This window comes from Labrus mixtus, chromosome 21 (genome assembly GCF_963584025.1).
Source record: "Labrus mixtus chromosome 21, fLabMix1.1, whole genome shotgun sequence".
NCBI lineage: Eukaryota > Metazoa > Chordata > Actinopteri > Labriformes > Labridae > Labrus > Labrus mixtus.
In genome coordinates, this window is record NC_083632.1 from 20,967,272 (window position 1) to 20,994,234 (window position 26,963).

Below are 26,963 nucleotides of genomic sequence, written 5' to 3' on the forward strand. Positions count from 1 at the left end.
GCTGCAGCTCAACATAAACAACCATTGGCAACAATAAACACCTGTAGCATTTGTAACTTGGCCTGAGAACTAGGTTAATGCTGGGTGTAAGCATTGGGAAAAAAAACAACCCGGGGACTTTTCCCGTAAGCAAACAAACCACTAAGTCAATTTTTTTTATTAGTTACAGACATACAATTACCTGTATATAAAAACCTTAATGATGTAGTGTGAAGACATGTACATTTGGTTTTAAACACTTAATTATTGCCTTCTTGGTGCCTTACTTTTACTTTGTTTGTCAAGGCAAATTGTAATGTCAGCTTAAAGGTGCTACTTAATTTGTTATAATAACAATAATCATTACTTATGACTTGAATTTTGTCAAGGCTGTTGACTTGTTTTTTTTTTTTTTAAATCTTCTCTCATTTGAATTTTCTTTATGTATCAAGTGCATTTTTCACCCAAATCATCAACCAAATGATGGCCAATATGGCCAGGAGTAGCAAAGGAAAGAATATGAGACAATGAGAAAGAAGATGAAGCATTCCTTAACAAACAAAGTGACAAAATAGATCTGATGTGTACAGGTACAATACATTTGACTGGAATTCCTAGTGTGGTAGTTTGAAGTGAAAGGCGCAAAATATTGTTTTAAAAAAGGTGGAAAGTTGATGTGTAAACATATAAATAGAAGCTAGATCCCGTGCTGCTGTATTCTTGTAGTGAGTGAGTAGAGTAGTGAATTTAGTGCATCATATAATAAAAAATGTAGAGTAAAAAAAGAACAACTAAGGACAAATCTGCAGAGTGTATTATAAGCTGTGTTAAGCTGAGCAGGATCAGATTTAGATGCATTTTGGTAAATAGCCACCATAGTCAATAAATGGCAGTATAAGTTGAGAGGTAAGTCTCTTGTGAACATTGAAAGTAAAACAGCTGTATCATCTAAGAAATTGTATGGAGCTTTACCTCATAATATTACCCAGAGGAAGTATGTATTGGGTGAAGAGAATTGGTCCAAGCATTGAACCTTGTGGCACTCCATGGCTAACTATGGTGTTTTTTCAGAATTTAGTTTTGAAAAGTAAATTACAGAAAAACGTTAAAGGATGACATCTGGTTTTAGAGCTGTTCCTTCCAATTAACAAAGATGCCGACCACTACAGTAGGGCTGTCACAGCTGTGAAATGTATGCATGTGCCCGGCCATGCAGGATTCTGTGTATAACAGGTAGCCAGTGCAGTGAAATGTGAATTTGAGTAATGTGTGATCAACGGTTTTGTTCTGTTAATAGCTGCTGTGTTTTGGACGAAGTGAAGACGGGTTAAAAAGGATTGTGTGACACCAGAGAAGAGGGAGTTACAGTAATCTAACCGAGAGAAATGAAGAGCGTATACCAGTAAGTCTATGTTGTGTGTGGATAGGATAGGTTCTTCTTTTAAATCTTAAAATAATGGCAAAGAACAATTTGTGACTTCGGTGCAAATAAGATTGTATTGATCTGTTTTTGTGAAACTTACATACAAACTCATACATGTCAAAAGGTTAAACTACAGTGAACTAAAAAAAGGGAAATTAAAACACTCTTTAAATAAACAACAGTAGAAGGTTAGAATTAAATGAGATCACGTTCTGACAGGACACTCATAAGTCATCCCATTCTGTTTACTGACAGCTTGTTTACTGGATGTTTTAGTATGGTTTCTATTACTTATTATTATCAAGTACATTCAGTTAAGTTAAGTTAAGTTAAAGTGCTATATGCAAGACATTACAAATAAAAGACAACTAGCACTGACAAGCGCTTATTTCTGTTAAAACTGTGAAAAAGAAAACAGGAAGACACATTAAATACAGTTTAGTGTAAATATCTGCATCTTAAACTCCAACAATCCACTTTTCATGTTTTTCCTTAAGTTGACTAAGAGAAAATAAAGAATTCTTTACTATTGCGTGACCATGTCACATACCTTTTTTTTAAACTGACTTTCCTTAACGCTTCATTGAAGCTACATGATTCTAAAACTGAGTAAAAGTTTCAAACCTAAGATGTCAGGCTCCATTTGATCAAATGAAAAATGTTAAGACATCAATTTATGGATTTCAGGACACATTCATCTTGTCACCAATGCTTTCTCTTCAGTAATTGTGTGACAAGACAAAGAAACAAAGATAAAAAAAAGATGCTTCACAACACATTTGATTGACAGACCTATAGGTAGGTTGATGCAGCTAAATATTTAACAACAAATACTAAATAACACAAATCGATTTGAAATTGAGACTATGATTTACAGTATTTTCAGTATGTTGGATTTCTAACTCCTCAGCGGCTGTAGATGGACTCTGGCTGGATCTGAAGCCGGGTCTTGTTAGCCAGGGCTGCCTTTCGTGTCATGGTGGTGCAGCGGGTCAGGATCTCCTCGGTTTTCGGTCGGGGTGGCACCCTGGGAACATTTGAGGAAGTCTCGCTTCCACCTGAGGCGGCAGATCTGGAGCTTTTGGTGCTCTTGTTGGAGTTGCGACAATCAGAAAGGCTGAGATCAGGACTGCTTCGCTCGCTACCGCTTGAATGACCCAGCTGTGCTCCCTCTGTCAAACTGGAAGATGACTCGCTGTCTGTGGAGAAGCCAGAGAAGCTCAGCTCGGTGCTGGTTCTGCATGAATAATCCTCTAAGGAGGAGGTATCTCTGTCTGTCTGCGCCTGCGTCCAGGTCTCAGACAGAACATCCAGAGATCGGGCCTTGTGCAGACGCCCAGGCAGACTGGGTTCTTCTCTGGACCTCTCTCTGTTTTCTCCATTCCTACTTGGTGGAGAAGAAGCTCGGGACTCACTGCCGGTTACTGAAAGGTTCAGGGTGGAGCTGTGGAGCTTTCTCTGCATGCTGTAAAGGCCGGCCCTGGGGTTGTTGGATGGCTGCAGGTACATGGAGGGGATGTAACCACCCTTGCCATTGAATCTGAAGAGAGGATTGCAAGAAAAATTACAATTAATCAACCTGTAAACTATAGCTCAACTGCATGTAAACTATGATAGCACCCTAAAACAAGAATTAAGTTTGTATTTCATGTGCTAAAAAATGTCAATCTTGATACCTCTGTCCCCTGTTCCTGTGTCAGATGTGTTTACTTTCCTACAATTCTACAATTCTACAAATTCACTTAGCAGACGCTTTTATCCAAAGCGACGTACATCAGAGTTTTACAAACAATGAATGGGGCATTGATAAGTGCTTCACTACAGCCTGTGTTCCTTATTCCCTCTCTATTGTTCGCAGCACAGACAAATAAGACAGTCGTACCTGATAAGCCACCAGCCATCGTCAGACTTCCTCAGCACCTCAACCACAGAGCCAATGGGCACAGACACCTCGTCATCCTTCGTAGCCGAGAAACTCCTCACAGCACAGTACAGGGCACCTTAAGGTGACAAATGAGAGAACGGTCAGATCACAGAGAACACATCATAGTTCAGTTTTCTGACATTAGAACAAATGAAGGAAACAAAAAAGATATTGAAAACGTTTATACACACACATATATATATATATATATATATACACCTTTCAATCAAAGTGCTTTACATAGCTCAAAACACACTAAGACTCAAAGACACAACATTAAATGTTACGTTGTTAAAGAGCACTCCATTGTGTTTGCTATTTGTAACAGCAAGGTTTACAGCAATTTACAAATGAGAACCATTAATTGGAACAATTATTTACAAAAGTCTGGGTTACATAAGTAGTTATGTAAGTAAATTATTTCCGTGTGACAAATGTGTCCTCCATGTACTCTATGTTCTTGAAAAGAAACTGAATATGAGTAAAAGTACATGTCACACCTCCTAACTGGAATCCTGCATCATCATCTTCCTCTCCTTCCCATGATTCCAGGTAGGGAGCAGGAAACCAAGCCAAGTGCTTCTCCTCATTCTCCACCAGCCACCAACCTGCAGAGAGAATAAAGCACACATTAAGTAAACAGAAAGAAGTGAATAAAAGGAGGTCAGGGTTTAAAGATAAAGACATGTAAATGCTGAATGAAAGGCAAAGAGCTAACCTGCGGGGTCTTTGATCAGGACATCCAGTTTCTCATCAACAGCCACCTTAAATGGACGATTTTTAGCATCTTTTGTCTCATAAGCGGCCACACAGCGGTAAGTCTGGGTGACCAGAGGGTGGGTGACACTTCCTCCAGGCTGGTGGTCCCCTCCTCCTCCGTCTGAGCTGTCAGATAGCAGGATCATGATGCTGCAAGAGAGGAATGCCACATTAAAAAAAACAAACCTACTATCAACGTCTTGTTCATTTGAAACACAACTCAGACATGACAAATCTACCTGTTCTTGGTGAAGTCCGTCTGCAGGTCGTGGTCTTTGGGCAGGAAGAACTGAGTGAGCTCAGAGCTCTGAGTCACTATTTGGTCGCACTTCAGCAGCTCATCACAGTAGCTCTCCAGGAACTTCATACGACGGACCATTGTCTTGGATCCTTTCTGCTGGAGGCTCTTCCTCACCTTCCCTAAAGAGAGGAGAGAATACAGTTTCAATATTAGTGCTTCAAGATTCATCTATTTGTAAAGCATCTTTTTCCCTTTCTGACTGCTCACATGCATGCTATGCATTCTTTTACAGAGGAGATGACACTTTACACATGCAGCACTCACATGCAAAGTGAAAGTTTGCTTTAACTAATTCCTAGAATGCCAATCCTCACTCCACTAATGACATAATGCAAGTTAGATCAATGCAAAAAAAAAAGTTTTGTAACAGTTTTCGTATGCAGAATCTCAATTTGATTGATGCTTTTACAACATTTCTTACAGAGGACTTATGAAAACACAGTACAACTATTCTTACCATTAAATTTGGGGATCACTCTGTCATTTCTCCTGAAAGGGTTCACATGAGGGAACCTTTTCTTCAGCTGCTTCTGTATAAATGAAACATACACATTTTAATATTCTATAATAAATACAGTATACAAAACAGTTCAAGATGTGGGATGTTACAGTTCTGTTCTGTCTATTTTTTGACTCACATGAAATTTCTTAAACTCTTGGAAGGACCTGTAGATTATAACTTCCGTCTCATCAGACCACAACACAGATACCATGAACATCTGTGGATAGAGAATACAAAATAATGGTATCAGACACTCACAACATGCAAGGCAAATGCAGAACATTTGTTTAAAAAATGAACAAAGAAATAATGTCCGCGTATTATCTCACCTTGAGTTTTGGTGTGTCCTTGAGCACGGATCCAATGATCCTCAGACTAATCACAAAGCGCTGTTCATTGACCATCGTGTTCCTCTTTGTTTCGCTGCTAGCGGGATGATAGAGCTGCTTTATTGACCTTCAGTCTCCGGCTGAACTGTCTCTGCTTCTCTGAGAGGTCGAGGTGTCTGTTAATATACGATTGAGAAGACGTCGGGGGAGGAGCTACGAGATAATAACACCTTAGAAGGTGCAAAGTAGGCAGGTGCGGCTGTAAATCACACTGATGAGCATCACTGAGAAATTCCCAGCTGTAAGTACATTTGTCATAAAATGAATACTTACAAACATGTCCAGTAAAGGGATGGGCTAGTCAAATAGTTAATAGCAGTATAAAGTTTTAGTAGGCCACATCGTTTAAATGCTGTATGATCATTTATGAACTACTCACTAAAATAACGTCTTATGATGCAAAAATAATTATTTAGTTTTGAAAATTACATTTCATGTTAATATAGTCACTCATCAGTTGAATATATGGTTTCCATTATCGACTGATAATAACTTTAAAGTCTCCCATAATGTCTCAGATTGTCTATGTTATAGTCTTGGATTCTATTTTAGTGATTTCCAAACTTTGCAAATATGGCGTATATCCAAAGAGTTCACTGACCTCAGCGACTACAAGCAAAGACTTGCTTCATTCTCCTCAAGCCTTTAAACGGCTAAGACCAAATATTATCAGAACAAGATCCGCAATGCCACAAGTGCACTCACACCAGACTTGCTTGCTTTATATTTTACTGAAAAGGTTTCAACTGTCAGTAAACAGTTTTCTGAGCCTGACCAACTCAGCCCACAGGCACAAACCAATAGTGCCTCACTTACCTCGTTCTCCTCTCTGACTGAGGATGAAGTCTCTCAGCTTGTGCTAGACTCTTGGCCCATCACCTGTCCTCTAGACCAAATACCATTAATCCTCCTACAGGCTGTTTCCTCTACACTTGCTGGACTTATGGATGACATCAACTCCTCTCTGTCAACGGGTGTTCTCGACTGCATTCAAGGAAACTCGGGTCAGCCGTCTGCTTTTAGAACCCACACCCAACCCAGCCAAGGTTGAAAACTACAGACCGGTGTCACTTCTGCCCTTTCTGTCAAAAATACTCAAATGCACAGTCTTTAATCAAGTCTCTGAGTTCCTGTCCAGAAATGATCTGTTTGACCCAAATAGGTCAGGCTTTAAGCGGGGCCTCTCTACTGCGAGAGCACTACTGTCATAAACACTATGTTGGGCTAGAGCTGCGGGTCAGTCCTCAGTTCTATTGGTGCCAAACCTGTCGGCTGCCTTTGACACAGTTAACCATCAAATCCTAACTAACGCTCTCTGAACTTGGCATCTCAGGATCTGCCCTCTGCTGGCTGGTGTCCTACCTCTCAGGGAGATCTGTTATAGTGTCTTGGAAGTGAGAAGTGTCCCAGGCACACTATCTCTCCACAGGAGTGCCTCAAGGGTCAGTGTTCGGTCCCCTTCTCTTCTCCATATACATCAACTTACTTGGTGCAACTATCCAATCTCATGGCTTCTCATACCACTGCTATGCTGATGATAGCCCCCCCCCCCACCTTCTGTCATTCCAGCCAGATAACGCTATTTCATCAAGAATTTCGTCATGCCTTGCTGTTATCTCTAAATGAATGAATGAATGCCACCTTCAACTTAACCTTTCAAAGACTGAGCTCATTGTCAACCCAGCCAATCCGGAAGATCAGACCTTACCATGCTACACAGCTCCTGGTACGGGCTCTTGTGATATCAATCATTGACTATTGCAACTCCTTACTGGCAGGTTGTCCTCCATGCAAACAGATCCAAGGCCATCAACCATATCAAAATGTGTCCTACTTACTTTCAATAAACTAATGACTCACTGTCAAACTTTTCTTGGCAAAATGTTTGCTCTGCATGCTTTAAATTGCTTTGTGTGAAACCACCACAGAGATATTATAAATAATTGTATTTAAATGGTTGTCTTCTCGTCCATGGTCCTGTTTGGTTTTACAGGTTATAGAGAGGCACCAGCTTTAAATAAAGACTTTATTTATGGGTTTAAAACTCCTCATGGTTTAAGTCTGACATCAAATGTATTGAACTATTTACATGATACTCAGTCATTTCTGCATCTTAACCGTCTGATCAAGCATTCAAAGGTGAAGTCATGTTAAGTGATGTAAAGGTAGTCAAACTAATCTGGTCTGGGAGTCTTGGCTGATGTGCTATAAACAACATCAACATGACTCCACCTATGCTGCCTCTCTCAGACCAGACTGCACTGCAGACTGATATTATTGTCAATGGGAAATCATTTAATACTGAAACATAAACAATCAAATTAATATAATTTAAAAAATTATATTAATAATAGTAATGCAAAATAATCAGTCCATCTACTCCACAATCATCTTGAAATGTCTCTTCTGCTAAATCCAGATAAAATCATCAAAACATGTTCAAATGCATCAGAATGTAAATGACAGCTACTCTGTTAAAAGATTTTAAGGGGGAGGACTCCCAGACCCCCCTTAGATTGTTTCACACTTATTTTCATGTTTCTGACGTCCATGGGCTGTAGGAATGTACTTTTGGCTAAATGATGCTAGCACAACAACATTCTCCAAAATGACAATGCCACCATGCTTATGTTAAAGGTGAAATGTGCACTTGTGACCTTTGGGTTGGATTCAGTCCCATTTTTTAAACTATGTTTTAAAATGTTGAACATATTCATTTATTATTGTTAGCATGCTAACTTTTACTGAGCAAATAGCTAGCTAAAGCTGAGGGGAGAATAAATGCTTGCCCCACATGTTCTTATCTCCTTTTATATATTTTACTTTACTAAAAACAAATAAAGTCAATGTGTCAGAAAACATAAAAAATGTATCTTGGTGTCTCTGGGAATATACTCATACATGAAAGAAATCCATCTTCATAATGACGGCATTTAATTGACACTCATTAGCATTTCATCATCAACTCAGCCATACCTTCCACATTACAACACACTCCCTTTTTGTCAGTCTATTGTTAAGTATACTTCCCGCAAAGAAGCAGCTGGATCACAGCCAGAAGTAACCGTAGCCTAGTGTATTAGTTGGCAAGGCAGTGGTTGTGACAGATAGTTTTTATTTCCTAGTGGAAACAAGGGAGAATCGTCTGTCATGCAACCACAAAAGGAATGAATCGTACTCATTGACACATGTGATGTAAAGTTGAGCTAAAGATAACTGGCTTTCTTTAAAGGAACAACAACACTCCATCCTTCAGCAGCAACCACATTGTGAAGTTCGCGGACGACACAACAGTGGTTGGTCTCAGCTCCAACAACGATGAGACGCACTACAGGATGGAGGTCAGCCAACTGGCCACGTGGTGCAGAGACAACAACCTCTTCCTGAACGTCGACAAGACCAAGGAGGTTGTTGTCGACTTCCGGAGAGTCCCCACTCCTAAACCCCCACTGACCATCGACGGTGCTGCTGTGGAGAGAGTGAGCAGCACCAAGTTCCTGGGGGTTCACATCAGTGAGGATCTCTCCTGGACAACCAACACCACATCACTGGCCAAGAAGTCCCAGCAGCGCCTCTACTTCCTCCACAAGCTGAAGAGAGCACGAGCACCCCCATCCATCATGTGCTTCTTCTACAGAGGCACCATCGAGAGCATCCTGACCAGCTGCATCACTGTGTGGCTTGGGAGCTGCACTGCTGCCAACCGCAAGACCCTGCAGTGCACAGTGAAGGCTGCTGAACGGATTATCGGTGTCCCACTCCCCTCTCTTCTGGACCTCTACGGTACCCACCTCACCCGCAAAGCAACCAGCATTGTGCGTGACCCCACCCACCCCTCACACAGCCTCTTCAGCCTCCTGCCATCGGGGAGACGGTACCGCAGCCTGCGGGCCGGCTCCACCAGACTGGGAAACAGCTTCTTCCACCAAGCTGTCAGGAAGCTTAACTCTCTCCCCTCTCTTCCTTCCCTCCCCTCTGCCCCCACGAACACTGGACGTTGAAACCCCCTCCCGTTTGCCACCAAGAACTCTGGACTAATAACTCTGAAGCTAACTATTCAAAACTACACTCAGTTTACTGCACATTGCACATATTGCACAAGTTAACTTTTTCTTTAAATTTTCTTTTATTTTATTTACCATTTTGTACCTTTTGCACAATTTAGAATTTATTACGGTAAATATTATTTATCTTATTTTTACCTAATTTTATTTTATCTATTTTACCTTATCTTATTTTACCTTATGTTGGTTGTATTGTCGGAGACAAACGAAATTTCGATTCCACTGTATGTCTGGCATATTTTGAAATTGACAATAAAGTTGACTTTGACTTTGAAAAAAAAAAAAAAGCTATAATTCTTGTGATATAATAGTGCAGGTTTTGGCTGGTATACCTGCTGTCTCATCACTGTGGATTTAACTTTTTAAAGCTCGCAACTGACACACTTTCCTTTAGTGAAATGTAAGTGGGCATAAGCTGTAGTTACATCGTTTGAACATTTCTTAATATGGATCACCAATTATTGTCGATGCAATATGTAATAAACGAAGAAACAGATTCTGAAGTGCTCGATACATATAATGTTAGTTTATATGCAAAGAAAAAATCTGCTCTTGAAGAGCAAAGACTTTGGAGAAGAAAGTTCAAAAGCCTTGCTTGAGCCAGAAAGAATTGATGTTTCCAAAAAAATGTGCGTTGAAAATAAACGTTCGGCAGAGAGTCGTCTCTACGGCACAAACTTAAAAGAAGTGATTCGGACTGAAGTCCGAAGAGAAGTGAGCAAGAAGCTGAAGCTCTTGAAAACTTTGACAAACTAAAAAACTGGAGATCTGAGCTGAGTGTTGAACTTTTATCAGCTGAACGAGAGGAGGGGGGCCTGCAGGAGAAGGGTCACTCCCATTCTGACCGGAGGACAATTGTTTAAACTAAACCGAGTTTACTCAATAAGATTAAGAATAAGAATCTAAACATATATACGTCACCATACATTCATTTCGATATTATTTCTATCAGATCCACATTGATGTAGATTCACGTCATATATTTAGACAAGCATTTCTATCAGATTCATGTTGAGATGAAAATCACATCATCTGGGAACATCCTCAGTTAATCCCATCCTGTAGGTGAACAAAACCATGTTATACAGTCAACATTCTTAATAAGACATATTAATACAGTAGGAAAAGAAGTTGGTGTCTTTAAATAACACCTTCTATAGCTAATATCAAAGAGTATGCTTTATAACACGTCTAAATGTATAATTATGAAGGTTACGTATTCATGGATATTCTAACACTAGATGGCAATAGCGCTCCACGTCAAATTCCTATTAAAACTATATTAACTCTTATTTGTATTCTGAACATCAAATTTTGAGTTTAAAAATATTATTATAATACAGTCAATGTGACAATTACAAATATCTAGATGAAGAAAGACATAAATATTCATTTGATGCAGAAATGGTTTAATTCACCCCTTCAGCAGCATTTCCACAGATGGTAAATTTTACGACTTTGCAGAGACTGGTTTCGGTCATAGTTCATGTCTTTGGGGTCAATTTGTAGATAGCAGAGTGTTCTGTTTCCGCTTGGTTGTTTACTCCAGGCGTTGTAAATGTTTCTAATATCCTGTCCTTCAGAGCCTGTCTGAGAGGGAGACTTAAATCATTGATCAGTTCCTTTGTTTCTTTGGAAAAAGTAACCCAGATGTTAATCCTGCAGGAAGAGAGGTTGTAAAACATGGCTGCTAATATCGGCTACACTATCGTCCTCCAGTTAGCAGCCTATCAACTAGACCCCTGAGGGAAACACGAGGACCTCCCTCTCAGAACTCTCAGACAAGAGTTGTAGATTCTACATGGCACCATGGTCTCTATTACTGTTTCCCCCCGTAGCTGAACAACATGGTGTGATCTCAATCAGCCAAGCTTTTACTGCAAAACGCCTAGGGTTAGCTGAACACACACATCCAGTTGAGCATCTCTACTGCAGGAGAAGTACAGGTACCTGGGAGATCTGTCCCTGCAGCAGCCACTGCACCTTGTACAACCAGTTTTTGCTGAAACACTCTGATCATCTTCTCTTGATCACACCATTAGAGCCAATACAACTAGGGGCCCCCTGGTGGGCCCTGCAGCAGTGTAGACCCACCTTGGGTCTGTTCACATCTGTTCTGTTCCACTCACGTCAGGAACAAGGACGCCGTAGCACTTTTGGAGAGTGGAAATAGAAGGTGTCCATTCATATGCAACACATCTCCCCATGCATGATCAGTCACTTATTCTACATTTATTGACTGTGTTTAATGCTTTATATTTGTTTTCTCTTTGTTTATGTTCCTTCCCAGAAACCACAGACACACACACATATACACTCACACATTCAAGCAAAATGTGTGTGTACACCCTGTTGATAAGAAAGTTAAATAAACCATTATAACTCCTGCAAGATTTAACTAGTCACACCAGGGGCAGTTGGTGATTTCCAGAAACCAACTTTAAAGAGAAGCCTCTGTCAGCTGATCTTTCTTTTACCACCCAAAGCACTTTTAAACTAAAATGAACATTACCCCTTTACACCAGATTCATACAGTGAGAGGTGCTGTACGTAAACTGACCAACTACACATCAGTACGATTACATTCACTCTCCGCTTGTGTAAAATTAGGAGCAACTTTGGGTTCAATGTATAAGGACACTTTGACATTTGACCCCAGGAGCTGGGGATCAAACCACTAACATTCTGGCTGAATAACGAGACAACCAACTCTATGACTGAGCACAGCCGCACAGTCACAATTCCCTGTAAATATAAGAATTGCTTTTTCTGCTCAGAATTATATTTCCTAACCATCATGTATTTTAAATCTTAAAAGAATGAAAGAAACATTTTTTTCACTTTGGTGCAAATAAGATTTTATTGATCTGTTTTTGTGAAACTTACATACAAACTCATACATGTCAAAAGGTTAAACTACAGTGAACTACAAAAAGGGAAATGAAAACACTCTTTAAATAAACAACAGTAGAAGGTTATAATTAAATAAGAACACGTTCTGACAGGACACTCATAAGTCATCCCATTCTGTTTACTGACAGCTTGTTTACTGGATGTTTTAGTATGGTTTCTATTACTTATTATTATCAAGTAAGTTAAGTTTGTAAAATAAAATAAAATAAAGTTAAAGTGCTATGTCAGTAGTGTAAATATCTGCATCTTAAACTCCAACAATCCACTTTTCTTGTTTTTCCTTAAGTTGACTAAGAGAAAATAAAGAATTCTTTACTATTGCATGACCATGTCACATACCTTTTTTTAAAACTGACTTTCCTTAACGCTTCATTGAAGCTACATGATTCTAAAACTGAGTAAAAGTTTCAAACCTAAGATGTCAGGCTCCATTTGATCAAATGAAAAATGTTAAGACATCAATTTATGGATTTCAGGACACATTCATCTTGTCACCAATGCTTTCTCTTCAGTAATTGTGTGACAAGACAAAGAAACAAAGATAAAAAAAGATGCTTCACAACACATTTGATTGACAGACCTATAGGTAGGTTGATGCAGCTAAATATTTAACAACAAATACTAAATAACACAAATCGATTTGAAATTGAGACTATGATTTACAGTATTTTCAGTATGTTGGATTTCTAACTCCTCAGCGGCTGTAGATGGACTCTGGCTGGATCTGAAGCCGGGTCTTGTTAGCCAGGGCTGCCTTTCGTGTCATGGTGGTGCAGCGGGTCAGGATCTCCTCGGTTTTCGGTCGGGGTGGCACCCTGGGAACATTTGAGGAAGTCTCGCTTCCACCTGAGGCGGCAGATCTGGAGCTTTTGGTGCTCTTGTTGGAGTTGCGACGGTCAGAGAGGCTGAGATCAGGACTGCTTCGCTCGCTACCGCTTGAATGACCCAGCTGTGCTCCCTCTGTCAAACTGGAAGATGACTCACTGTCTGTGGAGAAGCCAGAGAAGCTCAGCTCGGTGCTGGTTCTGCATGAATAATCCTCTAAGGAGGAGGTATCTCTGTCTGTCTGCGCCTGCGTCCAGGTCTCAGACAGAACATCCAGAGATCGGGCCTTGTGCAGACGCCCAGGCAGACTGGGTTCTTCTCTGGACCTCTCTCTGTTTTCTCCATTCCTACTTGGTGGAGAAGAAGCTCGGGACTCACTGCCGGTTACTGAAAGGTTCAGGGTGGAGCTGTGGAGCTTTCTCTGCATGCTGTAAAGGCCGGCCCTGGGGTTGTTGGATGGCTGCAGGTACATGGAGGGGATGTAACCACCCTTGCCATTGAATCTGAAGAGAGGATTGCAAGAAAAATTATAATTAATCAACCTGTAAACTATAGCTCAACTGCATGTAAACTATGATAGCACCCTAAAACAAGAATTAAGTTTGTATTTCATGTGCTAAAAAATGTCAATCTTGATACCTGTGTCAGATGTGTTTACTTTCCTACAATTCTACAATTCTACAAATTCACTTAGCAGACACTTTTATCCAAAGCGACGTACATCAGAGTTTTACAAACAATGAATGGGGCATTGATAAGTGCTTCACTACAGCCTGTGTTCCTTATTCCCTCTCTATTGTTCGCAGCACAGACAAATAAGACAGTCGTACCTGATAAGCCACCAGCCAGCGTCAGACTTCCTCAGCACCTCAACCACAGAGCCAATGGGCACAGACACCTCGTCATCCTTCGTAGCCGAGAAACTCCTCACAGCACAGTACAGGGCACCTTAAGGTGACAAATGAGAGAACGGTCAGATCACAGAGAACACATCATAGTTCAGTTTTCTGACATTAGAACAAATGAAGGAAACAAAAAAGATATTGAAAACGTTTATACACATATATATATATATATATATATATACACCTTTCAATCAAAGTGCTTTACATAGCTCAAAACACACTAAGACTCAAAGACACAACATTAAATGTTACGTTGTTAAAGAGCACTCCATTGTGTTTGCTATTTGTAACAGCAAGGTTTACAGCAATTTACAAATGAGAACCATTAATTGGAACAATTATTTACAAAAGTCTGGGTTACATAAGTAGTTATGTAAGTAAATTATTTCCGTGTGACAAATGTGTCCTCCATGTACTCTATGTTCTTGAAAAGAAACTGAATATGAGTAAAAGTACATGTCACACCTCCTAACTGGAATCCTGCATCATCATCTTCCTCTCCTTCCCATGATTCCAGGTAGGGAGCAGGAAACCAAGCCAAGCGCTTCTCCTCATTCTCCACCAGCCACCAACCTGCAGAGAGAATAAAGCACACATTAAGTAAACAGAAAGAAGTGAATAAAAGGAGGTCAGGGTTTAAAGATAAAGACATGTAAATGCTGAATGAAAGGTAAAGAGCTAACCTGCGGGGTCTTTGATCAGGACATCCAGTTTCTCATCAACAGCCACCTTAAATGGACGATTTTTAGCATCTTTTGTCTCATAAGCGGCCACACAGCGGTAAGTCTGGGTGACCAGAGGGTGGGTGACACTTCCTCCAGGCTGGTGGTCCCCTCCTCCTCCGTCTGAGCTGTCAGATAGCAGGATCATGATGCTGCAAGAGAGGAATGCCACATTAAAAAAAAAAAAACCTACTATCAACGTCTTGTTCATTTGAAACACAACTCAGACATGACAAATCTACCTGTTCTTGGTGAAGTCCGTCTGTAGGTCGTGGTCTTTGGGCAGGAAGAACTGAGTGAGCTCAGAGCTCTGAGTCACTATTTGGTCGCACTTCAGCAGCTCATCACAGTAGCTCTCCAGGAACTTCATACGACGGACCATTGTCTTGGATCCTTTCTGCTGGAGGCTCTTCCTCACCTTCCCTAAAGAGAGGAGAGAATACAGTTTCAATATTAGTGCTTCAAGATTCATCTATTTGTAAAGCATCTTTTTCCCTTTCTGACTGCTCACATGCATGCTATGCATTCTTTTACAGAGGAGATGACACTTTACACATGCAGCACTCACATGCAAAGTGAAAGTTTGCTTTAACTAATTCCTAGAATGCCAATCCTCACTCCACTAATGACATAATGCAAGTTAGATCAATGCAAAAAAAAAAGTTTTGTAACAGTTTTCGTATGCAGAATCTCAATTTGATTGATGCTTTTTCAACATTTCTTACAGAGGACTTATGAAAACACAGTACAACTATTCTTACCATTAAATTTGGGGATCACTCTGTCATTTCTCCTGAAAGGGTTCACATGAGGGAACCTTTTCTTCAGCTGCTTCTGTATAAATGAAACATACACATTTTAATATTCTATAATAAATACAGTATACAAAACAGTTCAAGATGTGGGATGTTACAGTTCTGTTCTGTCTATTTTTTGACTCACATGAAATTTCTTAAACTCTTGGAAGGACCTGTAGATTATAACTTCCGTCTCATCAGACCACAACACAGATACCATGAACATCTGTGGATAGAGAATACAAAATAATGGTATCAGACACTCACAACATGCAAGGCAAATGCAGAACATTTGTTTAAAAAATGAACAAAGAAATAATGTCCGCGTATTATCTCACCTTGAGTTTTGGTGTGTCCTTGAGCACGGATCCAATGATCCTCAGACTAATCACAAAGCGCTGTTCATTGACCATCGTGTTCCTCTTTGTTTCGCTGCTAGCGGGATGATAGAGCTGCTTTATTGACCTTCAGTCTCCGGCTGAACTGTCTCTGCTTCTCTGAGAGGTCGAGGTGTCTGTTAATATACGATTGAGAAGACGTCGGGGGAGGAGCTACGAGATAATAACACCTTAGAAGGTGCAAAGTAGGCAGGTGCGGCTGTAAATCACACTGATGAGCATCACTGAGAAATTCCCAGCTGTAAGTACATTTGTCATAAAATGAATACTTACAAACATGTCCAGTAAAGGGATGGGCTAGTCAAATAGTTAATAGCAGTATAAAGTTTTAGTAGGCCACATCGTTTAAATGCTGTATGATCATTTATGAACTACTCACTAAAATAACGTCTTATGATGCAAAAATAATTATTTAGTTTTGAAAATTACATTTCATGTTAATATAGTCACTCATCAGTTGAATATATGGTTTCCATTATCGACTGATAATAACTTTAAAGTCTCCCATAATGTCTCAGATTGTCTATGTTATAGTCTTGGATTCTATTTTAGTGATTTCCAAACTTTGCAAATATGGCGTATATCCAAAGAGTTCACTGACCTCAGCGACTACAAGCAAAGACTTGCTTCATTCTCCTCAAGCCTTTAAACGGCTAAGACCAAATATTATCAGAACAAGATCCGCAATGCCACAAGTGCACTCACACCAGACTTGCTTGCTTTATATTTTACTGAAAAGGTTTCAACTGTCAGTAAACAGTTTTCTGAGCCTGACCAACTCAGCCCACAGGCACAAACCAATAGTGCCTCACTTACCTCGTTCTCCTCTCTGACTGAGGATGAAGTCTCTCAGCTTGTGCTAGACTCTTGGCCCATCACCTGTCCTCTAGACCAAATACCATTAATCCTCCTACAGGCTGTTTCCTCTACACTTGCTGGACTTATGGATGACATCAACTCCTCTCTGTCAACGGGTGTTCTCGACTGCATTCAAGGAAACTCGGGTCAGCCGTCTGCTTTTAGAACCCACACCCAACCCAGCCAAGGTTGAAAACTACAGACCGGTGTCACTTCTGCCCTTTCTGTCAAAAATACTCAAATGCACAGTCTTTAATCAAGTCTCTGAGTTCCTGTCCAGAAATGATCTGTTTGACCCAAATAGGTCAGGCTTTAAGCGGGGCCTCTCTACTGCCAAAGCACTACTGTCAGAAACACTATGTTGGGCTAGAGCTGCGGGTCAGTCCTCAGTTCTATTGGTGCCAAACCTGTTGGCTGCCTTTGACACAGTTAACCATCAAATCCTAACTAACGCTCTCTGAACTTGGCATCTCAGGATCTGCCCTCTGCTGGCTGGTGTCCTACCTCTCAGGGAGATCTGTTATAGTGTCTTGGAAGTGAGAAGTGTCCCAGGCACACTATCTCTCCACAGGAGTGCCTCAAGGGTCAGTGTTCGGTCCCCTTCTCTTCTCCATATACACCAACTTACTTGGTGCAACTATCCAATCTCATGGCTTCTCATACCACTGCTATGCTGATGATAGCCCCCCCACCCACTTTCTGTCATTCCAGCCAGATAACGCTATTTCATCAAGAATTTCATCATGCATTGCTGTTATCTCTAAATGAATGAATGCCACCTTCAACTTAACCTTTCAAAGACTGAGCTCATTGTCAACCCAGCCAATCCGGAAGATCAGACCTTACCATGCTACACAGCTCCTGGTACGGGTGATATCAATCATTGACTATTGCAACTCCTTACTGGCAGGTTGTCCTCCATGCAAACAGATCCAAGGCCATCAACTATATCAAAATGTGTCCTACTTACTTTCAATAAACTAATGACTCACTGTCAAACTTTTCTTGGCAAAATGTTTGCTCTGCATGCTTTAAATTGCTTTGTGTGAAACCACCACAGAGATATTATAAATAATTGTATTTAAATGGTTGTGTTCTCGTCCATGGTCCTGTTTGGTTTTACAGGTTATAGAGAGGCACCAGCTTTAAATAAAGACTTTATTTATGGGTTTAAAACTCCTCATGGTTTAAGTCTGACATCAAATGTATTTAACTATTTACATGATACTCAGTCATTTCTGCATCTTAACCGTCTGATCAAGCATTCAACGGTGAAGTCATGTTAAGTGATGTAAAGGTAGTCAAACAAGTCTGGTCTGGGAGTCTTGGCTGATGTGCTGTAAACAACATCAACATGACTCCACCTATGCTGCCTCTCTCAGACCAGACTGCACTGCAGACTGATATTATTGTCAATGGGAAATCATTTAATACTGAAACATAAACAATCAAATTAATATAATTAAAAAAATTATATTAATAATAATAATGCAAAATAATCAGTCCATCTACTCCACAATCATCTTCAAATATCTCTTCTGCTAAATCCAGATAAAATCATCAAAACATGTTCAAATGCATCAGAATGTAAATGACAGCTACTCTGTTAAAAGATTTTAAGGGGGAGGACTCCCAGACCCCCCTTAGACTGTTCCACACTTATTTTCATGCCTCTGACGTCCATGGGCTGTAGGAATGTGCTTTTGGCTAAATGATGCTAGCACAACAACATTCTCCAAAATGACAATGCTAACATGCTTATGTTGAAGGTCAAGTTTGCACTTGTGATTTTTGGGTTAGATTCAGTCCCATTTTTTTAAACTATGTTTTAAAATGTTGAACATATTTATTTATTATTGTTAGCATGCTAACTATTACTGAGCAAATAGCTAGCTAAAGCTGAGGGGAGAATAAATGCTTGCCCCACATGTTCTTATCTCCTTTTATATATTTTACTTTACTAAAAACAAATAAAGTCAATGTGTCAGAAAACATAAAAAATGTATCTTGGTGTCTCTGGGAATATACTCATACATGAAAGAAATCCATCTTCATAATGACGGCATTTAATTGACACTCATTAGCATTTCATCATCAACTCAGCCATACCTTCCACATTACAACACACTCCCTTTTTGTCAGTCTATTGTTAAGTATACTTCCCACAAAGAAGCAGCTGGATCACAGCCAGAAGTAACCGTAGCCTAGTGTATTAGTTGGCAAGGCAGTGGTTGTGACAGATAGTTTTTATTTCCTAGTGGAAACAAGGGAGAATCGTCTGTCATGCAACCACAAAAGAAATGAATCGTACTCATTGACACATGTGATGTAAAGTTGAGCTAAAGATAACTGGCTTTCTTTAAAGGAACAAGGACCCACGACTGCGCTCCATCCTTCAGCAGCAACCACATTGTGAAGTTCGCGGACGACACAACAGTGGTTGGTCTCAGCTCCAACAACGATGAGACGCACTACAGGATGGAGGTCAGCCAACTGGCCACGTGGTGCAGAGACAACAACCTCTTCCTGAACGTCGACAAGACCAAGGAGGTTGTTGTCGACTTCCGGAGAGTCCCCACTCCTAAACCCCCACTGACCATCGACGGTGCTGCTGTGGAGAGAGTGAGCAGCACCAAGTTCCTGAGGGTTCACATCAGTGAGGATCTCTCCTGGACAACCAACACCACATCACTGGCCAAGAAGTCCCAGCAGCGCCTCTACTTCCTCCACAAGCTGAAGAGAGCACGAGCACCCCCATCCATCATGTGCTCCTTCTACAGAGGCACCATCGAGAGCATCCTGACCAGCTGCATCACTGTGTGGCTTGGGAGCTGCACTGCTGCCAACCGCAAGACCCTGCAGCGCACAGTGAAGGCTGCTGAACGGATTATCGGTGTCCCACTCCCCTCTCCTCTGGACCGCAAAGCAACCAGCATTGTGTGTGACCCCACCCACCCCTCACACAGCCTCTTCAGCCTCCTGCCATCGGGGAGACGGTACCGCAGCCTGCGGGCCGGCTCCACCAGACTGGGAAACAGCTTCTTCCACCAAGCTGTCAGGAAGCTTAACTCTCTCCCCTCTCTTCCTTCCCTCCCCTCTGCCCCCACGAACACTGGGACGGAGACAAACGAAATTTCGATTCCACTGTATGTCTGGCATATTTTGAAATTGACAATAAAGTTGACTTTGACTTTGAAAAAAAAAATAAAAAGCTATAATTCTTGTGATATAATAGTGCAGGTTTTGGCTGGTATACCTGCTGTCTCATCACTGTGGATTTAACCTTTTAAACCTCGTAACTGACACACTTTCCTTTAGTGACTCTTCTCACAAATGTAAGTGGGCATAAGCTGTAGTTACATCGTTTGAACATTTCTGAATATGGATCACCAATTATTGTCGATGCAATATGTAATAAACGAAGAAACAGATTCTGAAGTGCTCGATACATATAATGTTAGTTTATATGCAAAGAAAAAATCTGCTCTTGAAGAGCAAAGACTTTGGAGAAGAAAGTTCAAAAGCCTTGCTTGAGCCAGAAAGAATTGATGTTTCCAAAAAAATGTGCGTTGAAAATAAACGTTCGGCAGAGAGTCGTCTCTACGGCACAAACTTAAAAGAAGTGATTCGGACTGAAGTCCGAAGAGAAGCGAGCAAGAAGCTGAAGCTCTTGAAAACTTTGACAAACTAAAAAACTGGAGATCTGAGCTGAGTGTTGAACTTTTATCAGCTGAACGAGAGTAGGGGGGCCTGCAGGAGAAGGGTCACTCCCATTCTGACCGGAGGACAATTGTTTAAACTAAACCGAGTTTACTCAATAAGATTAAGAATAAGAATCTAAACATATATACGTCACCATACATTCATTTCGATATTATTTCTATCAGATCCACATTGATGTAGATTCACGTCATATATTTAGACAAGCATTTCTATCAGATTCATGTTGAGATGAAAATCACATCATCTGGGAACATCCTCAGTTAATCTCAGCCTGTAGGTGAACAAAACCATGTTATACAGTCAACATTCTTAATAAGACATATTAATAAAGTAGGAAAAGAAATTGGTGTCTTTAAATAACACCTTCTATAGCTAATATCAAAGAGTATGCTTTATAACACGTCTAAATGTATAATTATGAAGGTTACGTATTCATGGTTATTCTAACACTAGATGGCAATAGCGCTCCACGTCAAATTCCTATTAAAACTATATTAACTCTTATTTGTATTCTGAACATCAAATTTTGAGTTTAAAAATATTATTATAATACAGTCAATGTGACAATTACAAATATCTAGATGAAGAAAGACATAAATATTCATTTGATGCAGAAATTGTTTAATTCAGCTCTTCAGCAGCATTTCCACAGATGGTAAATTTTACGACTTTGCAGAGACTGGTTTCGGTCATAGTTCATGTCTTTGGGGTCAATTTGTAGATAGCAGAGTGTTCTGTTTCCGCTTGGTTGTTTACTCCAGGCGTTGTAAATGTTTCTAATATCCTGTCCTTCAGAGCCTGTCTGAGAGGGAGACTTAAATCATTGATCAGTTCCTTTGTTTCTTTGGAAAAAGTAACCCAGATGTTAATCCTGCAGGAAGAGAGGTTGTAAAACATGGCTGCTAATATCGGCTACACTATCGTCCTCCAGTTAGCAGCCTATCAACTAGACCCCTGAGGGAAACACGAGGACCTCCCTCTCAGAACTCTCAGACAAGAGTTGTAGATTCTACATGGCACCATGGTCTCTATTACTGTTTCCCCCCGTAGCTGAACAACATGGTGTGATCTCAATCAGCCAAGCTTTTACTGCAAAACGCCTAGGGTTAGCTGAACACACACATCCAGTTGAGCATCTCTACTGCAGGAGAAGTACAGGTACCTGGGAGATCTGTCCCTGCAGCAGCCACTGCACCTTGTACAACCAGTTTTTGCTGAAACACTCTGATCATCTTCTCTTGATCACACCATTAGAGCCAATACAACTAGGGGCCCCCTGGTGGGCCCTGCAGCAGTGTAGACCCACCTTGGTAGGACTCTCCAAGACCCTGCAAGGATTAAGGAATTGTCTGTCTGAGCCGCTGTGTCTGTTCACATATCTTCTGTTCCACTCACGTCAGGAACAACGACGCCGTAGCACTTTTGGAGAGCAAAATAATAAGAGTGGAAATAGAAGGTGTCCATTCATATGCAACACATCTCCCCATGCATGATCGCTCACTTATTCTACATTTATTGACTGTGTTTAATGATTTATATTTGTTATCTCTTTGTTTATTTTCCTTCCCAGAAACCACAGACACACACACATATACACTCACACATTCAAGCAAAATGTGTGTGTACACCCTGTTGATAAGAAAGTTAAATAAACCATTATAACTCCTGCAAGATTTAACTAGTCACACCAGGGGCAGTTGGTGATTTCCAGAAACCAACTTTAAAGAGAAGCCTCTGTCAGCTGATCTTTCTTTTACCACCCAAAGCACTTTTAAACTAAAATGAACATTACCCCTTTACACCAGATTCATACAGTGAGAGGTGCTGTACGTAAACTGACCAACTACACATCAGTACGATTACATTCACTCTCCGCTTGTGTAAAATTAGGAGCAACTTTGGGTTCAATGTATAAGGACACTTTGACATTTGACCCCAGGAGCTGGGGATCAAACCACTAACATTCTGGCTGAATAACGAGACAACCAACTCTATGACTGAGCACAGCCGCCCAGTCACAATTCCCTGTAAATATAAGAATTGCTTTTTCTGCTCAGAATTATATTTCCTAACCATCATGTATTTTAAATCTTAAAAGAATGAAAGAAACCTTTTTTTCACTTTGGTGCAAATAAGATTTTATTGATCTGTTTTTGTGAAACTTACATACAAACTCATACATGTCAAAAGGTTAAACTACAGTGAACTACAAAAAGGGAAATGAAAACACTCTTTAAATAAACAACAGTAGAAGGTTATAATTAAATAAGAACACGTTCTGACAGGACACTCATAAGTCATCCCATTCTGTTTACTGACAGCTTGTTTACTGGATGTTTTAGTATGGTTTCTATTACTTATTATTATCAAGTAAGTTAAGTTTGTAAAATAAAATAAAATAAAGTTAAAGTGCTATGTCAGTAGTGTAAATATCTGCATCTTAAACTCCAACAATCCACTTTTCATGTTTTTCCTTAAGTTGACTAAGAGAAAATAAAGAATTCTTTACTATTGCGTCACCATGTCACATACCTTTTTTTAAAACTGACTTTCCTTAACGCTTCATTGAAGCTACATGATTCTAAAACTGAGTAAAAGTTTCAAACCTAAGATGTCAGGCTCCATTTGATCAAATGAAAAATGTTAAGACATCAATTTATGGATTTCAGGACACATTCATCTTGTCACCAATGCTTTCTCTTCAGTAATTGTGTGACAAGACAAAGAAACAAAGATAAAAAAAGATGCTTCACAACACATTTGATTGACAGACCTATAGGTAGGTTGATGCAGCTAAATATTTAACAACAAATACTAAATAACACAAATCGATTTGAAATTGAGACTATGATTTACAGTATTTTCAGTATGTTGGATTTCTAACTCCTCAGCGGCTGTAGATGGACTCTGGCTGGATCTGAAGCCGGGTCTTGTTAGCCAGGGCTGCCTTTCGTGTCATGGTGGTGCAGCGGGTCAGGATCTCCTCGGTTTTCGGTCGGGGTGGCACCCTGGGAACATTTGAGGAAGTCTCGCTTCCACCTGAGGCGGCAGATCTGGAGCTTTTGGTGCTCTTGTTGGAGTTGCGACAATCAGAAAGGCTGAGATCAGGACTGCTTCGCTCGCTACCGCTTGAATGACCCAGCTGTGCTCCCTCTGTTAAACTGGAAGATGACTCACTGTCTGTGGAGAAGCCAGAGAAGCTCAGCTCGGTGCTGGTTCTGCATGAATAATCCTCTAAGGAGGAGGCATTTCTGTCTGTCTGCGCCTGCATCCAGGTCTCAGACAGAACATCCAGAGATCGGGCCTTGTGCAGACGCCCAGGCAGACTGGGTTCTTCTCTGGACCTCTCTCTGTTTTCTCCATTCCTACTTGGTGGAGAAGAAGCTCGGGACTCACTGCCGGTTACTGAAAGGTTCAGGGTGGAGCTGTGGAGCTTTCTCTGCACGCTGTAAAGGCCGGCCCTGGGGTTGTTGGATGGCTGCAGGTACATGGAGGGGATGTAACCACCCTTGCCATTGAATCTGAAGAGAGGATTGCAAGAAAAATTATAATTAATCAACCTGTAAACTATAGCTCAACTGCATGTAAACTATGATAGCACCCTAAAACAAGAATTAAGTTTGTATTTCATGTGCTAAAAAATGTCAATCTTGATACCTCTGTCCCCTGTTCCTGTGTCAGACTGACACAGGAACAGACAGACAGTCAGACTGTTTAATCAGACTCTTTAACAGCATCTGCACTCATATCAATAATGCTTCACACTGTGTGTGTTTTTAATAACAATAACTCTTTCCACAAGTGGAAGTGTACATACCTAGTATTATTCTATTATTGTATTTTTTCTTCCTTTATTTAACTGATGTACATATGTTTGATTTTTAACTTCTTGTTATTTTTGATAATTATATTCCTGTTTCTTGAACTGTTGTGACAAAAAAAATTCCCCCATGGGGGATCAATAAACTTTATCTTTAACAAACATCAGGCGTACCTGATAAGCCACCAGCCATCGTCAGACTTCCTCAGCACCTCCACCACAGAGCCAATGGGCACAGACACCTCGTCATCCTTCGTAGCCGAGAAACTCCTCACAGCACAGTACAGGGCACCTTAAGGTGACAAATGAGAGAACGGTCAGATCACAGAGAACACATCATAGTTCAGTTTTCTGACATTAGAACAAATGAAGGAAACAAAAAAGATATTGAAAACGTTTATACACACACATATATATATATATATATATATATATATATACACCTTTCAATCAAAGTGCTTTACATAGCTCAAAACACACTAAGACTCAAAGACACAACATTAAATGTTACGTTGTTAAAGAGCACTCCATTGTGTTTGCTATTTGTAACAGCAAGGTTTACAGCAATTTACAAATGAGAACCATTAATTGGAACAATTATTTACAAAAGTCTGGGTTACATAAGTAGTTATGTAAGTAAATTATTTCCGTGTGACAAATGTGTCCTCCATGTACTCTATGTTCTTGAAAAGAAACTGAATATGAGTAAAAGTACATGTCACACCTCCTAACTGGAATCCTGCATCATCATCTTCCTCTCCTTCCCATGATTCCAGGTAGGGAGCAGGAAACCAAGCCAAGCGCTTCTCCTCATTCTCCACCAGCCACCAACCTGCAGAGAGAATAAAGCACACATTAAGTAAACAGAAAGAAGTGAATAAAAGGAGGTCAGGGTTTAAAGATAAAGACATGTAAATGCTGAATGAAAGGTAAAGAGCTAACCTGCGGGGTCTTTGATCAGGACATCCAGTTTCTCATCAACAGCCACCTTAAATGGACGATTTTTAGCATCTTTTGTCTCATAAGCGGCCACACAGCGGTAAGTCTGGGTGACCAGAGGGTGGGTGACACTTCCTCCAGGCTGGTGGTCCCCTCCTCCTCCGTCTGAGCCGTCAGATAGCAGGATCATGATGCTGCAAGAGAGGAATGCCACATTAAAAAAAAAAAAACCTACTATCAACGTCTTGTTCATTTGAAACACAACTCAGACATGACAAATCTACCTGTTCTTGGTGAAGTCCGTCTGCAGGTCGTGGTCTTTGGGCAGGAAGAACTGAGTGAGCTCAGAGCTCTGAGTCACTATTTGGTCGCACTTCAGCAGCTCATCACAGTAGCTCTCCAGGAACTTCATACGACGGACCATTGTCTTGGATCCTTTCTGCTGGAGGCTCTTCCTCACCTTCCCTAAAGAGAGGAGAGAATACAGTTTCAATATTAGTGCTACAAGATTCATCTATTTGTAAAGCATCTTTTTCCCTTTCTGACTGCTCACATGCATGCTATGCATTCTTTTACAGAGGAGATGACACTTTACACATGCAGCACTCACATGCAAAGTGAAAGTTTGCTTTAACTAATTCCTAGAATGCCAATCCTCACTCCACTAATGACATAATGCCAGTTAGATCAATGCAAAAAAAATGTTTTGTAACAGTTTTCGTATGCAGAATCTCAATTTGATTGATGCTTTTTCAACATTTCTTATAGAGGACTTATGAAAACACAGTACAACTATTCTTACCATTAAATTTGGGGATCACTCTGTCATTTCTCCTGAAAGGGTTCACATGAGGGAACCTTTTCTTCAGCTGCTTCTGTATAAATGAAACATACACATTTTAATATTCTATAATAAATACAGTATACAAAACAGTTCAAGATGTGGGATGTTACAGTTCTGTTCTGTCTATTTTTTGACTCACATGAAATTTCTTAAACTCTTGGAAGGACCTGTAGATTATAACTTCGGTCTCATCAGACCACAACACAGATACCATGAACATCTGTGGATAGAGAATACAAAATAATGGTATCAGACACTCACAACATGCAAGGCAAATGCAGAACATTTGTTTAAAAAATGAACAAAGAAATAATGATCCGCGTATTATCTCACCTTGAGTTTTGGTGTGTCCTTGAGCACGGATCCAATGATCCTCAGACTAATCACAAAGCGCTGTTCATTGACCATCGTGTTCCTCTTTGTTTCGCTGCTAGCGGGATGATAGAGCTGCTTTATTGACCTTCAGTCTCCGGCTGAACTGTCTCTGCTTCTCTGAGAGGTCGAGGTTTCTGCTGCGGTTAATATACGTTTGAGAAGACGTCGGGGGCGGAGCTACGAGAGAATAACATCTTAGAAGGTGCAAAGCAGGATGCACACGTGCGCCACGCAGCATCCTCGCGCAGGCAGGTGCGGCTGTAAATCACACTGATGAGCATCACTGAGAAATTCCCAGCTGTAAGTACATCTGTCGTAAAATGAATACTTACAAACATGTCCAGTAAAAAGGGATGGGCTAGTCAAACAGCTTATACCAGGATAAAGTGTTAACATAATTTATATTTGCTGTATGATTTGTTAAAATGAACACTTATGATGCAAACAAATTATTTAATTTGGAGAATGACAATTTATGTTAATATGGTCACTCATCAGTTGAC

At 40.4% G+C, this 26,963-nt stretch overlaps 3 protein-coding genes across 6 annotated transcripts; all 3 read right to left on the minus strand.

Annotated features, from left to right (window-relative positions):
• Positions 1-1,449: 1,449 nt before the first annotated feature.
• On the minus strand, positions 1,450-5,391 carry LOC132955409 (NADPH oxidase organizer 1-like). 2 transcript variants are annotated; one of them, XR_009665927.1, is made up of 9 exons: positions 5,218-5,391; positions 5,025-5,105; positions 4,844-4,916; positions 4,325-4,505; positions 4,045-4,235; positions 3,827-3,934; positions 3,285-3,402; positions 2,228-2,942; positions 1,450-2,194 (listed from the first exon to the last, which is right to left on the minus strand). XR_009665927.1 is itself a non-coding variant. In XM_061028259.1 (8 exons), the coding sequence occupies exons 1-8, from the start codon at positions 5,290-5,292 to the stop codon at positions 2,309-2,311; spliced, it is 1,461 nt and encodes a 486-aa protein (XP_060884242.1). In that variant the 5' UTR covers positions 5,293-5,391; the 3' UTR covers positions 1,450-2,308. The 2 variants fall into 2 exon arrangements, 1 of the variants encoding a protein (XP_060884242.1); XM_061028259.1 differs by having other exon boundaries at positions 1,450-2,942.
• A 6,791-nt stretch (positions 5,392-12,182) lies between these two features.
• Positions 12,183-16,016, minus strand: LOC132955404 (NADPH oxidase organizer 1-like). 2 transcript variants are annotated; one of them, XR_009665926.1, is made up of 9 exons: positions 15,842-16,016; positions 15,649-15,729; positions 15,468-15,540; positions 14,949-15,129; positions 14,668-14,858; positions 14,450-14,557; positions 13,910-14,027; positions 12,868-13,582; positions 12,183-12,834 (listed from the first exon to the last, which is right to left on the minus strand). XR_009665926.1 is itself a non-coding variant. In XM_061028255.1 (8 exons), exons 1-8 carry the CDS (start codon positions 15,914-15,916, stop codon positions 12,949-12,951), a joined length of 1,461 nt encoding a protein of 486 aa, XP_060884238.1. In that variant the 5' UTR covers positions 15,917-16,016; the 3' UTR covers positions 12,183-12,948. The 2 variants fall into 2 exon arrangements, 1 of the variants encoding a protein (XP_060884238.1); XM_061028255.1 differs by having other exon boundaries at positions 12,183-13,582.
• A 6,587-nt stretch (positions 16,017-22,603) lies between these two features.
• LOC132955981 (NADPH oxidase organizer 1-like) lies at positions 22,604-26,599 on the minus strand. Of its 2 annotated transcripts, XR_009665965.1 has the most exons (9): positions 26,419-26,599; positions 26,225-26,305; positions 26,044-26,116; positions 25,526-25,706; positions 25,245-25,435; positions 25,027-25,134; positions 24,477-24,594; positions 23,289-24,003; positions 22,604-23,255 (listed from the first exon to the last, which is right to left on the minus strand). XR_009665965.1 is itself a non-coding variant. In XM_061029101.1 (8 exons), the coding sequence occupies exons 1-8, from the start codon at positions 26,491-26,493 to the stop codon at positions 23,370-23,372; spliced, it is 1,461 nt and encodes a 486-aa protein (XP_060885084.1). In that variant the 5' UTR covers positions 26,494-26,599; the 3' UTR covers positions 22,604-23,369. The 2 variants fall into 2 exon arrangements, 1 of the variants encoding a protein (XP_060885084.1); XM_061029101.1 differs by having other exon boundaries at positions 22,604-24,003.
• Positions 26,600-26,963: the final 364 nt, after the last annotated feature.